The sequence below is a fragment of the Strix uralensis genome, chromosome 5 (assembly GCF_047716275.1).
Source record: "Strix uralensis isolate ZFMK-TIS-50842 chromosome 5, bStrUra1, whole genome shotgun sequence".
NCBI classification, from domain to species: Eukaryota; Metazoa; Chordata; class Aves; order Strigiformes; family Strigidae; genus Strix; species Strix uralensis.
This window is the reverse complement of record NC_133976.1, coordinates 89,577,837-89,592,358: the sequence shown is the minus strand read 5'-3', so window position 1 is coordinate 89,592,358 and position 14,522 is coordinate 89,577,837. Positions and strand designations below refer to the sequence as shown.

The window sequence follows — 14,522 nt, the reverse complement described above, 5'->3', positions numbered from 1 at the left end:
TTGCTGCTATGACAGTAGCCACCAACATTTCTTCCAGTCTCTGCTCGGTTGCCTGTAAAATTCAGAGTCATTCACGTAACTACAGGCAGGTCCAGCAAAAGGAAGAGTCCTTCCTCGTGTGGCTGTCACAGTTCATTCTTGTAGGGCCACCTCCCAGCCAGATCAGCTCCCCGGGCTCCCCAGCACGCAGCAAAAAAAGCACACCAGGGCACACACACGTTCCATTCCTCCCTGAAGTGACACTTCGTTGCCCCATCAAGAACTGTCCTCATCAAGCTCATCAGCCAGCTAAGTGACTGGCAGTCATCACAAAATTAAGACTGCAGGTGTGGTTCACCAGAGTCCAGCTGACATCTGCTCCAGCGCTGCACTACGTACGCTTCGGACGGAGTCTGTAAGAGGGGAGCAGGCTGCTGGCTCGAGCTCAGCCTTCCCACCACCAGCTCCACCCCTTTACCAAACACCCACGATGAATGGTAATAGCAAGTCCTGCCACAACTAAGGGGAGCTGAGGGCTTTGTTATTTTATTAAGTATCAACTCAAGACCTAAAAATGAAGGGACTCCAAATCCTCTAGGCCAAAGTGTCGATCTTGCCCTCCCACAGAGCATCAGATTGTAGCAACTGCAGTTTGCAAAAACTTCCCCCTTTTAACACCTTTTCAGCAGAATTAAGCTAAAAAGAAATCCTCCTTGAGAATTCATAACCTTGAAAAAGTGAATGAGGTGTATTCCTCCTCATCTGAAGCAATTCACCCTTCTTGGAGCAGCAGCTCAGGACCATCGTAATCGGTGGCTTTTTGTGAGGTTTTTGTTGTTTTTTAAAATTACTAATCGACAACACAAACGGTTGAAGCGCCTGGCCGGCGGTGTAGATGCACAGCCCTTTGCGTGGGGGGACAACACTCCTGTCCTCCTCCCTTCCTCCCGCCCGCTGAGACAGGCTGTCACTCCCCGAACCTGGCAACGGAGCGGCGCCAGGAGAGGAATCTTCAACCGCGTAAGGCAAATACCAGCTGGAAAAGATGGCACGGCCAGTTTGAAAAGCACAGTCTGGCTTGGAGCGGAACGGAGAGCTCGCATGACGCGCTCCGCCAGAGTAACAACCTCTGGAAGGCAGCAAAGGGGCAGGCAACACATTTCGATGGCACAACTATTCGCAAGAAAACATGCTTGGGCAAAATCACTCCCTCTCCATGTTCAGGTGCAGTTCCCAGCTAACAAACCTAAGGAAGTAGAGGATGGGATAACAACACAGGCACATGTCATGACAGTTACCACCCACCCACATGTTCAGCCAATTCCTTTCAGGCACGTTACAAACTGCTTTGGAGACCACAGGTAGCCTCTGAGCAACAGCCTGCCCTCCCCTGCTCTGGAAAATAAAGTCTAGTAGTATTGATCATGCTGCATTCCTTCTAGTAATTAAAAGCCTCCATTTCTAACTGGGATGAAACACTAAGCAGTTCTTTGCCAGCGACATCTTAGGGCCACAAAAATCTTGCCTCAATACACAGAAGCCTGACACATAACTTAGCATGTGGCTGGAAGAGGAAAAAAAAGATAATGAATAAAATTGGAGGCAGGCACTGTATTTCCCAGGCTTATAACCAGGCTATATGTGATTCCTCCAGGAACATAAGAAACAGCCACTCTACTGGAAACAGAACTTTAGGGTTTATAGTAAATTATTACACATATGTATGTTTTGTTTTTCAAGTTTCTGCTAGAAACACAGAAAAGTTTGCCTCCCAATGGACACTGAATGCTAAACACAAAATAAATCAGTAAAAGCAGGTTTTGATCTAGCAGATATACCATGTTTTGAACGAGCAATCCAATTTAATTCACAGTTACATAATGCTCTCAGAAGGAAACCTGCTCCAGCAGATCTCAAGATAAATAAAAAATCCCCCTCCACTTCCCTCACAGGCCGTAACGTACACACAGGAGGGAGGGTGCACTCACTCGCGCTGTTGAAGCGTGTGTGTGTGTTGGAAAACAGCTGCCTGGGATGGGTTCTAGAGGTACTGATGTAAGAGAGATTTTTATCTGTATTATGGATGCAAATTTTCCAAGTTCTGTGCTAGAAAGTTTTAATCTTTGCAACAGGTTAGGACAAAGGAAAAATTCTTCCCACACATGAAACAAGGAAACTCATCCTAAGCCCCATGTTGCACTGATTCCCCCTAGTTATTCTTTATGACCTAGACTCCCAAAACATTTTCATCCTTCCCCTTCCCCTCCTCTGCTTTCCTCACTGCTGCTCCTCCAGCTGCTCCCCACGACCCCGTTCTAAGTAAGGTCCTGCAGCTCTGTCTCTGCCTCCCCACGAGCTCATCCCAGTCGGTCGCACTCCCCACTGTAATTCTCCCAGTCTTCTCCATATCCCCCTGCCCTTCTTCTGGATAAAGCCCAGAAGCTGCAACAGCAGAGACAAGCACCATCAGCAGCCTAATTTATCTTCCTAAGCACAGTGGAACCATTAAATCTCTCTCCCCACACGCACTGGAACACTTAGTACGAAGAGCAGGCTCGGCCACCACTGCAAGCAGACGGGCACAGAAGGAGCAGCCTGATGCCTCAGGGCAGGCGCTTCCTTCAGCCGCCTTTCCCCACCTCAGCCTCCCTAAAAACATCAGGACCACGGGGCCCCTCTCACTCTGCTGTCTCACCTTCCGAATTTCCGATGAAGTGGGTAATGTGCACAGATTTCAGCCACAGGACACAAACCTTAAGCTTGCACTATGTCACAGGACAGTTCCACAGATTTCTGGCTGCCTCCAGCTTTCTCATACCAGCATATGGCAACGCAACACCCTGCAACTTCAAGTTTCCTTACCAGCTTTGTACTGCCTTCTAGTTCACCCAGTTCCTCTACATCCCTTCTCATGCCTTCCTATTTAAGCAGAGCAGTAGATATTCCCTGATCCGAGCCACCTGTACACGTTGGCTGAGAGGGGCATAACAAGCATCTTGTTTGTGACTGGGCATATGCTTGAGTTAATGTAGATTTATTTTCTCTGTAACACACACGTATTGCTGTTATTAGCAGTACCAGACACACAACAGTTAGAAAGCAGCAGGAACATATTCAGACCCTTCCTGACTGTATGTGCTATAAACACTCAGATTATATCATGACTTGCTATGCCTCCCTCCCACCCCAACTTTAAAGTTGAGATTGGGAAAAGAAGCAATCAAGTAAATAGAAATCAGCTGACTTGGACACAGGTGTTAAACTACATCCCCTCTCCTTCCCCACTGTCCTACACCTCCTGGTTAAACGTCTCATCCCATCTTGTGTTTCTCTGCTGCTCATCATGCTCTCTAGCACCCCACCACGTGCCCCCTTCTCTCCCTGTACCCTGGGGTTCCCATCTGATCTCTTTCCCTCCCCAGGACTGAAATTTCACCTCATTCTTATTTCCTTCTCCAGGTAGACTCCTCCAGACTCCCTGGAGCACTCTCAAGTCTCCAGACAATTAGTTTTGGGTCATGTCTCTTTCCTGCCTCAGTTCCTTGTTCCTTTACTCCAACAAATCCAAACCAGCTTCCCTCACCAACGAGGCTGGCTGTGTATGTGCAAAACAAAAAAAATTCCAAATTCAACTTGTGTTTTCACAAGCTCTTTGTCCAAAATGACTCTTCTTGACTTTGTTTCTCTTCCCTTTCTCATCACAAAGCTCCAGGGAGCAAGCGGATGGTTGCTAAAAACACAGGTGAAAAGGGATTCTCCATCCTGGGGTGTGCCTGTGCCCCTACACTCCCTTTAGTTCAGGGCCAGGTCCAGAGACTCCTGGTGTCAGCTTCAGCTGAAAGGCAGACAGCTAGCCCCTGCGAAGGGATGGTCTGTGTGCTGCCTGGGCAGGGCTGCAGTGGGGGCTCACGAAAGGCAACATCCCCAAACTTATGTCACTGCCCCTGCGAGTGGCGATTTTACAAAGGCTTACACCTTGCCCAAAATCTGGCCTGATAAAAAGTTGCCCAGCACCAGCGCTCTGACATGCTCTACAAAGCGGTCCTTGCGTCGTCATTGTTTTAATCATTCCCAGAACATCCGTCTACCACCATCCCTGTTCTCTGAAAGAGCTGCAAGAGCTTTTACTCAGATCAGGAAAAAATGAACAAACCAACCGGCCGACAACACTCCCAGAGAACAGCCCCAGACCGGTAACTCACGCGTACGCAAGACAAGCTGCCCGTGCGAGCTCTGCACAGTTATAAACGACCGAGAACGGGGCAGCCCAGTGGGGAACTGAACTGGGAAAAAGAAAAACCAAAAGATCAGGTTAAAGCCAACCCAAACCATAACGCGTTAACGTATGACAAAGTCCTGACTTTAATACTATCGCTGTTGCTTTTCTGAATTTCTTTTAGGCAAAAAGGGCTGGAGGCTACAGGATATATTTTCCGCCTGTCTCCAATACCGGATCTCCAGTTACCAGGATCCCCAAACGCTTTCGAGCTTTACACCGAGGTCAGCAAGATTTGCACCACGCACCTGATCTCTGTCACAGTCCCAAGCTGCCCCTCAGCCACACAACCCGCACGAAGCTTTTCCCGCCCTCCCCTGCCGAGCAACCCCCTGGGTGAAACCCCCCGGGAAAGGGGGACCCGCTGCCCTCCGGACAGCCTGTCCCCCACGCCCCCCTCACGCCCAGCTGGGGAGGGAACGAGAGGGGACCCCGCCACTGGCTCTGCACTGAGGGCAGCCCCTTGGGCGGGAGCCCCCGTCCCGCCCCGCTTCCCGCCGGCGGGGCTCCCCTCAGCGCCGCTGCCCGCGCCCCCGCCCGCGGCCGCCCACCTCGCCCCGCAGCTTGCGGCACAGGCTCTCCCAGTAGCGCGCCGGGACCCTCGAGGCGCGGAGCGCGGCCCCGTGCAGGGCCACGAAGGCCGGCAGATCCTCCTCAGCGCCCCCCGACATGGCCGAGCGCCCCCGCCAACACCCTCCTCTTCCTCCTCCTCCGGAACGCGCCTGGCGGGCGGGAGCTGCGCGCGCAGGGCGGGGCGGGGCCTCCCCTCAGGGCGGGCGCGGCCGGTTTCAAATCACCCCTGAGGAAAATGGAGTGGGGTGTAGGTGGGAGCCCTGCTTGTGCTTTGTTCTGCCTTTAGGCTTTAATAACACCAGAGCGCTCGGGGCCTGCGGCTGGCCGCGGGGGTTTTGAGTCTCCCAGTGCTTTGTGACTCCCAGCCAGAGCCTCCGAAGCGGGTGTGAGGCATGAGGGGCGACCTGCTGCACCGCCGCGGGAATAGCTCTGGGTGGTGTGTGCAGGGGAAAAACTGGCACCATGTACAGTGAAATAATTTTTTTTTAAACTGTGACAAGTGAATTTTAACACTAGGCCTCTCTTCGGTACCTGTTGGTGTAAGAGGGAGGTGTGTTCTTTGTACGTGCCTGTAGGAGTGTTGCTTAGAAGACATTTCTAAGAAAATCCATTTCTTCCCAGATTTTTGTGGGGAATAGCCTAAACCAGTTTAACCTGAGGCTCCCTAAACATTACTGGCAGCTTCGGTCTCAACTCGGGTGCAGTTCTAACGCTGCAAGAGCGAAGCGAGACGTCTGGCGCTGGTGGCTGCTGGGTGTGAGGCCAGGGCTCTGCTGTGCCGGCTGTCGTAGCTGGCCGAGGGCTCCTGCTGCGGCGGGATTCTCCTCGCTCCCGCTGCAGGTTGTCTGCTGTGGAAGCTGCTTTTCCTGCCAGCCTGTCCTCTGAGCCCGGATCTGACTTCAGCGCTGCTCCTGGTAGCATGGCAGCGTGCTGGGAGGGGTTCCTTCAGCCCTGGAAGGGTCTAGGTTCTAGACGGTTATGTCGAGGTTCTAGAAATTCAGGGTGAGTAGCTGGTCAAGAAAGCCTCAAATTCATGGAGTGCAGTGGGTGAAGAACGTACATGAATGCCCTGTTGAAGAAATACCCGTTTGCTCACTGCCCTGCCTTGTGTTGCTGGGCTGGTGTCCTCTGTAGGTGCCCAGCGGTCCCTCTCTGCACGTCACCGCAGCTATCGGGAGGGGCTGCGCGTTAGAGAGCTGCAATGGCTTGGCCAGGCACAAGGGAGTAGGAAGAGATTAAAAACGATGCCGACGTGCTGTAACTGTTCACCACCGCTCTGCAGTGAGGATCTAGCCCCAGCCTGCCGTCGGGTATCTGCACAGCCAACGCAGCAAATCCTCCTCTTTGCCTGAGAGCGTGTCTGCCTCGCCACGCACTGCGTTCCCACAGTCCCCCAGCAGAAAGGCTCTGCCAGGATGCCGCTAAGGAGAGCTGCCTGATTAAACAGCAGAAGATCAAAAACCAGTTGTATTTCCACTGTTCCTTGACTGGGTTCCCACCACTACTCTCAGTTTGAGGTGTTTTTGCTAATATTGTGGTTTGGAAAAAGAGGATGGCTGTCGTGGTGATCTCGCACTAGTATTACGAAGTGTGGAGATTCGGGCATTCCCCGTCCTCATGGGGACCTTGCTTGTGGAAAGGGTCCCCATGCCACCTGTCCCTCGTTTCTGCCTTCGCCACAGACTCGACACATGATGGCGTCTTACACATGCTACAACGTGATACGGTTCTACACGTTACACGACTTGTTTTTCTGTACATGTTTTGTTCACTACACAAAACGTTGTCTCCAGCTGGGAGTGTTTACTACTGCTTATTTGAACGGGTTGTTTGTTTACTTCTTTTTTGCCAGATGACTTTATAAAACTGAGGAAGTTCCCAGAAGATATATAATAAATACTTTACAGTTAAGTAAAACTTTTCAATTACCTGGAAAATAAAAGGTCAATCTTTTTTCTGTAGACAAACCAAGTAAGAAGAGTGGGATGTATTTCCACTTCTTTGTTCGGTAGAGCCACAGTGATCGTGCCCTGTCCAGAGGCAAGGGGAGCGTGATCCTGCTGCCACACGAGATTTCCACACTCCTCGGGTGCTTTCTCTCTGCTACATCGCGCTGCCGCCTGGCTCGGGGCAGCAGTTGTGGCAGCTGGCCAGCTGTCTGCGGTTCCAGGCTGTCTGGGTGCCTCTGCAGGTCTGGGGGCCGGCCACACCGCTGCTGGTCTCATCCTTGGTGGGACGAGCAGAGGTGAGTCTGGATGCTGCTGGTCTTCACGGCAGCTTGTGGTGGGAACGGCCCGTCTGGCTGCCAGCGGGAGAGGAGAGCGTCCCTCCTCTTCCTTCCTCCTTCCCTGCCACTGCTTCTCACGAGGGGCTGTGGGAGGGGGCATGGGCTAGGCACAGTAACCTCAGAGTTATTGGGAGAAAGGGCTCAAGGCCCTGCAGGGACGTTGGTGATGTGCTGCTTTGCTCCAGCCAGGATTTCTTCTTGCTCTGAAAAACTCCCCTTGAAGTCTCTTTGGAAGGAATTGAACTCGGTGTCCCAGCACTCACAAATTCCAGTTGTTCGATGAGAAAGAAAAAGCTCTCTGTTGCCTGAAGATGAAACTTAGACCAAAATATGTAAGTGCTATCAAAAAATGAGAAGTTCTCTTCTGATTCCTGTCTACATCACACTGGTGCATGGAGCCTTTTCCATGGACACAAAGAGCAGACAGGGGTATCCATTCCATTTTACGTTTATTATGAAAGTGATTTTAACAAAAGTTTTATTACATGCTTCATTTTGAGCTTTGACATAGAAATCAAAGCTATTAATATACAGAGGCAAAAGGAAATGCATTTTCTTATAAGGTACATTTACAACAACATTTTCTACTACAAATCTGACAGTATTGTTAAAATATTGGTAAAGCTTAGACCACTGTATTTTATTTTCCAAGTATCAAATTTTGTACAGTTATTCACTATCTTTGCTCTAAACTATCATGGTACATTTCATATGGAAATAGCTGTTTGTACATAATTTACATCGGTAATAAAGCTTAGAAGTCCCAGCAGCATCTAGCAGGGTTTAGTTCAAAATGTCACTCTTGCCCAGTGATTTACACAGAGCAGACTGGTACAGAAACCAGTACTACACTCCAGGTATTTTCCCCCAAAATCTAGTCTACCAGAAATTCCTGCTCAACAGACGATGGATGTGATCATAGTGAACTCTACGTAGGTGAAGCTACCACTGACCTCAGTGGCAGTTTTGCCTAAAAAAGGCTCTATGATCCGATCCAGTATGAGGTTTTATCACTTCCACTGCCACCTAGGAGCACAGAGATACCACACCTTTCCTTGTCTTTGTACTATATTTGGGTGTAATCTTTTGAATTCCCTTTTATTTCTGAGTTTTGTGTTGTTTCTTACCCTAACCACAGAAAAGAACTAGCACTAACTTTAGAATATATATTCTTCATATGTTATGAAAACGGTGAGCACTTCAGAATGACACTTGATAGACAATTCTATGAAAATTAGCAGGTTAAATTGCCCCAGAAAACTCTTCCTAAGATGCCAGTGAGACTGCACAAATAACAGGAGCAGTAATCTAGAAGGACAAATACTGACCACATCCACCCCAGTCTCCTAAAGTACCTTTTTAATCACCATGTTGAGTGTCTGCTGCTGTCATGCAATCAACGGCCTTTCTAAGGTATAAAACATAGAAAACAATATTTACAAAATAATTTTAATTAAAAAAGTAACAAAATGAAACTCTAAAAAAGGTATTTTCACAATCATTAAAATAAAGCTTAATTAAGCAAAGCCACTTCTTTTTCTAGATATTGAGAAATTCAGCTAAAATTGAATTGCAATTGTATATCTTAAAATTGTTATCTCCGCTTTCTGAATACAGATGGTTTAAATTATTACATCTAAAGGTACTTCTGTACATTTTATTCTTGTATATTACATTTAATTTTATAGATTAAAAGCTTAGTGATGAAACAGAATAAATAAATGAAATAACAAACTGGAATTGTATATATTCAGATACTTAGGTAACAGGTTTTTTGACATTGTTTATTTCCCAGTCTGTTTCCATTCAGGTGAAAAATGTTATGATAAAACATGAGACTTCTCTCTGAATCCAAGTCTCACTCTGAGGAGTAAGTTCACATTACCTTATAGAAATTTCCCTTCTTCCATAAATTCTTATGGGAGACAAAAGTCTTTTTTTTTTCTCCCCTCCCCAAGTGCTTACAACAGTCTCTCATCCTAGAAAACTATTTCATAAAGTCTCAAAGTACTGAGGGTCTGTACGACTTCTCCAGTTACCGCCACTCCTGTCAATCAGTGGTTTTAAACTATGGAAAAAATGCAACTACTTGAACTCATGACGCAGGTACAAGTAACTCATGTGTTGCTCGTTCCCATTGTTAGAAAAGGGAAAATCCAGACCCCTGAGGTGGCTGAGAAATCTGCCCCTGGATGCAGTTGTTGCAGATTTCACTCCAGCTGCTTTTCTAAGAGCACTCAAAGGTATTTAGAGTCCAGACACGGGCGCTGTCAGGAGCAGTTAGGTTTTGCTGGCAGAGCCCCTGTGTGACAATCACAGCACTACTTTTGCTCCTCAGGTTCGTAACCCGTTATCTGTAAGATTAAAACTGGGTTGTTCACAGATAAGACTGACCTGAGGAACTCGACTCTGCTGGGCAGCTTACAGAGGGGCATGGGGCGGGTTTGAACGTTTAACTCATGCACACACGTTTCTCGGGGCGTCACCCCTGCGCCCTGCTCGCAGGCAGCGCTACGGGCGAGCAGCTGTGCTCTTCCAAAACCAGCTGAGCGCTCACAATGCAGACTCTCCAAAAACTCTGCCACCCAGTCGGTACTTTTTTAAGCTAGTCTAAAACTAAACTAAAACTAAACTAAACCTAGCTTACTAGGTAAGCTTGTTTTAAGTAAGCTTACTCACTTTTAAGTAAGCTTACCCTAGTATGAAGCTGATGCGTAGGAAAGGTCAGTCTAAATCTTTAGTAGTTATACCACACTATGATTTAACTTTATTCTATGGGGGAGGCACAATGAGGAAATCAATTTCTTTTGAAAAGTTGGTCTTTAGGTAAAAATCTAACGTATGCTGGAGGAAGGAAGGCAGGTCAAAAAAAATGGGCTGAAAGAAGACTTCAGCGGCTTTAAATCCAGTTTTGGTGAGCTAAATCTTCAGGCAGAGTAAACGTTGCTGTGCAGGCGGGGTGCAGGTGGCGGTCTGTTATTGCACACCGAACCCGGGGGCTTCCCGTGCGGCAACGACACGCGGAGGCACCGGCCCACAGCCCCCCCGAGCCAGCGCTCACCGCAGCGCCCGGGCCTTGAGGAGCCGCTGGTCACTGCTGCGGCCCCTGCGCGCTGATCCGGGGGCACGTGAGAGGGATTAGGGATGATTCACCACCTCACCAACAGTAAGTGCAGTCTTTAGAGCGGGAGGACAGGCTTAAAAAATGGTAAGTGCTACAGGTGCAGCTTTTAAGCAGACGGGCATTTGCAAATTGAAAATCAAAAGCTCCGTCTGTGACGTGGAACTGGGCAACCACAAATGGACACTTCTCCAGCCTTCCTGTGGTAACACCTATCCTGCGTACAAGGCGCAATTCTCTAAGAACAGATACAGGGCTGTATTTATTGAATATGTTTAAATGCAATATTTCACATTTAGGGTAAAAGCCAAAATTTTATATTCTGCAATGTATTGATTCATTTCACAAAGCCGGTTTTCTTAAAGGCAACCATCCTTCTCCTTGCATGGCTTTTGATTCCCAAACGTGTCTAGGTCTTCTCCCCAGAAGACATTCCTTGTTGCTGTACTGTCAGGGTACAGTAGCGATGTGTTTTCTGACAATGAAGATCTCCTACACCTACATTAACAAATGAAGAGCAGAGCTCACCTTCTATTTGGTGACTGCTGGTTTCTGTAACTATAAATTTAGTAAGAAAGTCAAAGCATTTTTAACTTTTAGAGCTGATATAAAAATTCTGTGCTGCTGTACAAACCAGCTGAAATCGGCTCAGACCATCCTAGAGACCACTTCTCATTACTTGTTTCATTAGAAATCTGCATATCCAAGGGCATTTCTACGCAGAGCTGCAAACACTCAAACCTGACTCCTTTTCTAAACATATCATGTATGAAACCCCTACATATCCAGAAGCATTTCACTGTACACTTTTGAAGGCCAAATTATTCTCTTCCACTGCTTTCAGCCCCACAAAGTCTGTGTTTGCTACAGAAGTCCCCGAGCGCCCTGTCCTGACCGTGGAGTCCGTGCCCTGACATGGCTCCGGGGAACACAAGCCGACACACGCTCTCAGGTTGTCTGTCAGGATGAACTAAACACAACCCTGGTTTGTCTGACGTGTGGTTGTAAGTCAGGGCGAGTGGTACCAGAGCTGAGCGCAGCCAGTCCCCCCGGCATTCACCTCCCTCAGCTCTACCAACAGCGGCCTCAACCGGGACACGTCCCTCTCGTAGTCCCTGCCTGGCACTGGATTCCCCGTGTAGCTGAGAACCTGGAAAACGTTATGGAGCTGCCAGCGGTTTCTGGACTCACAGGACAATTACTTTCAGCCCTGTTCCAGAGAGGAGTTTGTCCTGCTTGGCACCAGTGTCGTACAGTGGTATTACGTTCAAACGCGTGGGTTGTTAAGCAGAAATTTTGGCAAGGATTTTACTAAACTCACTGCACAGCATCAGCTTCCAAATTTCATTTACTTAAGTCTGAAATACTAAAGATCACTGTAGATGGTTCAGCAAATGAAGAAGTTATTTTTCTCTGTATCTTTCATATCTTTTCCTTCCTATCTTTCAGAAGACCAGCTGCAATCCTGACCCATTCTAATCACTCTGAATAACCTACCAGACTTTGACACACTGTTTGGCTGAAGTAGTTTTTTAGCTATACACTAACTGAATACCTAAAAAGATTTTTGCTTTTTTAAGATTTAATTTTTTTCTACAAATAACTCCTGTTAAGGTAAAAAATACATGTAACTCTTTTTTTAGTTCCAGGCATGCACTGAATCTGGGATTGATGAGATGTTCTCCTTTGAATGTCCACCTTTAGTAACCCATGATGAATATTTAAGAAAAGTCCTCACAAAAAGTTAGGTTTAACAACCTTTAAAAAAGGACTTTTATGGAGATATTACATTTTGAACTGAGGGTTAATATATAAATATATATATATTAAAGAGAAAGCTCATCAAAGATCTAAGATCCATGAGTGAAAAAAATGAGTTATTTGACCCTAAGTTGAAACTGTTCAGGCATAGAAAGGAAAACAATTATACTTTTCAACAGAAAAGGAAAGAAGGCAAGCAAAATGACAAGATGGCTAAGTAGATAAACTCAGCAGAATGCTTAAGGTATCTCTTAGAAATGGAACATTCAACCACTTGTAGCCAACAGAAACCAAATTTGTAAATTTAAACAGTACTTGCTCAAAGACAAACAAAAGTGTAAGAAGTTAACTGTGACCGCCCCTAATGCACGTCTTGGAGAGCATCCCAGGGGATGTCAAACTACAGGGTAGATATGCAAAAAAAATACAGGGAAGCAAACCTGTATGTTAGCCTTTTTCTGAGAGGCTGCTGATGTGAAAGTTAATTTCTCCATGTAATAAACTTGTAGGATCAAAAGGGAAAATGATATATAAGAGGAAGGGACTTGGAAGTAAAGAGGCTGAAATACTGACAAAAAAGCTAGTTTCTCAGTGAAATTAGCTCCCGTGCCAGGAAACAGGAGGAAACACAGGCTTGAGCATCACCTTGTTGCAGCAGTACCTGTCACTCTGAGAGGGGGCCTGGGCACGAGGCCGATGTCCCCGCAGCACAGACAGCCCCGCGGGTGACGGCCCTGCGCCTGCAGCTGCTGACCCGGGAGCGCCAGGTCTCTGCGGGCGGCAGGGGCTGCCTCCACCTCATCCCAACCGCTCACCCCTGGCCCTGCAGAGCCTGCGCCTGGCCACGGCCCTTCCCGGCACTCTGGGGACAGCAGGTCCAACAGAGATGCTCCTTGGGGAGCTCCTCTCACGTGCGGTGTCCTCACGGGTAGCGGCTGGTCTGCATTTCAGCGGTGCCCACGGAACAGGCAATAGCTGACCCTTTACTGGACAGCAGCTGCATCTTAACTGATGTTATTTTTCCTGAAATAAGGTGTGTTGAGAACGACTGTCCCAGCGTAAGCCATTATCCAGTATTATAAAACTCCAAAAGGCTTCAGTTTGGTGTTAATGGAAGTGACAAGCACTTGGAGAAGTCATTTAATCATCTAAGCAAAGTTACAAATAGATATGAGTAAATAGGGCGTGTGGGAGTAAAGATTTAAGCACGAATAATATTTACAGTAACTAAAGATAACATTACTAATGTACCCACAAATAGAAGTATATATTTATATATTTATATATTGTACTTAATTAGATGCTCTATTAACGGAAAGAAAAACAAGGCTACTACTGTTGTTGTTGCTCATTTCTCACCTATCCTATTGTAAATGCCTTCAAAGGGACCAACTGGTGTATGGAAATCCAGAGCTAAACCTGTTTCACTGAAGTAACTGACAGTGGCAAGCCTCTGAAGAAGTTTAGAAGAGGACAGACAAAAACATAAGCACATTAGGGCACGGGACTCAATCTCATGTAATTCATAAAACAAAATTATACATCTGTTTCTTTTTTTTTTCTTTCTTCTTTTTTTTCCCTTTTGATTTCTACTTGGAGAGAGGTTCCACTAAGCCACAAATGAGAAATAAAATTTAGATTGTTTTGTCTTCTTCTAAAGATTCAATATAAACTTCAAGTGCAATTCAAAATCCAAGTATTATTTCTACTACATACTTCTTTCTACAACAGAACTTATCATCTGCAGGTAGTTTAATCGGATTTGAATAGTTTCCTTCTTTGCTTTGATGAAAGTTATTGTTGATGAAAAATAAAAAGCTAGAAAGAATATTTTCTACATAATGTAATTTCAAATGGAAAGTGAAGATACACTAGTGCAGACACAAATTTGGATCTTCAGCTAGATGAACTGTCAGGGACGCACAATTTCTTTTGTAGTAAAAATCCCATTCAGAACATTGGCTTTTAACGATTATAAAACATTATAGGTATTCTTCAATATACAATTGAAAACAAAGACTGCAAAAAAGAGCCTTCAAATTAGCAAATGTTTCTACTATGGAGGAAAGACAATACTTGACAGGGATGCAAAGTAACCAAAACCAGAATACCACTAGACTACTTGTATGGTCGTAGAAATCTGGAAACTTTTGATCGCAGTAGCTTTATAAATGATCTTGGAAACATCTCTTTTGACTCTTGTGCCGTGTACTTGAAATAGTTTTGTGGGTGTGCCAGTACGTCAAAGAGAGCTTTAATCAGTTTCTTGTCCTATGGGAGACAACGTATATATTAGATAAAAATAGGGCTTGTATTCAGTGTCTGCACAGCTTTCAAAATTAATGAACAACATCAGGGGTTTTTTTGCAAAGCCCGATTCTGGGTAAAGCAGTGTAAGGAAGCTACTCCACGTTGCTGTGGAGTTCTATACTGATGAATCTTTCTCCTGTGCTGGACGTTTTTTTGCAATTAGCGTTCTCGGGAGGTCCTGAACCGAGCGGGCAGCAGCTGGGTTAACCCAAACC

At 46.5% G+C, this 14,522-nt stretch overlaps 2 protein-coding genes across 2 annotated transcripts in view; both read right to left on the bottom strand.

The window, feature by feature from the left end:
• The window catches only part of TTLL12 (tubulin tyrosine ligase like 12), a 28,676-nt gene extending 23,704 nt beyond the window's left edge, over positions 1 to 4,972 (bottom strand). The window contains exon 1 of the mRNA XM_074872169.1: positions 4,807 to 4,972. Within this exon, the coding sequence (XP_074728270.1) occupies positions 4,807 to 4,926 (120 nt within the window). The 5' untranslated portion in view covers positions 4,927 to 4,972. The remainder of the gene's footprint in view (positions 1 to 4,806) is intronic.
• Positions 4,973 to 7,547: 2,575 nt separating this feature from the next.
• The window catches only part of SCUBE1 (signal peptide, CUB domain and EGF like domain containing 1), a 209,385-nt gene continuing 202,410 nt past the window's right edge, over positions 7,548 to 14,522 (bottom strand). Inside the window, exon 23 of the mRNA XM_074872168.1 lies at positions 7,548 to 14,268. Coding sequence (XP_074728269.1) covers positions 14,116 to 14,268 — 153 coding nt within the window. The 3' untranslated portion in view covers positions 7,548 to 14,115. The remainder of the gene's footprint in view (positions 14,269 to 14,522) is intronic.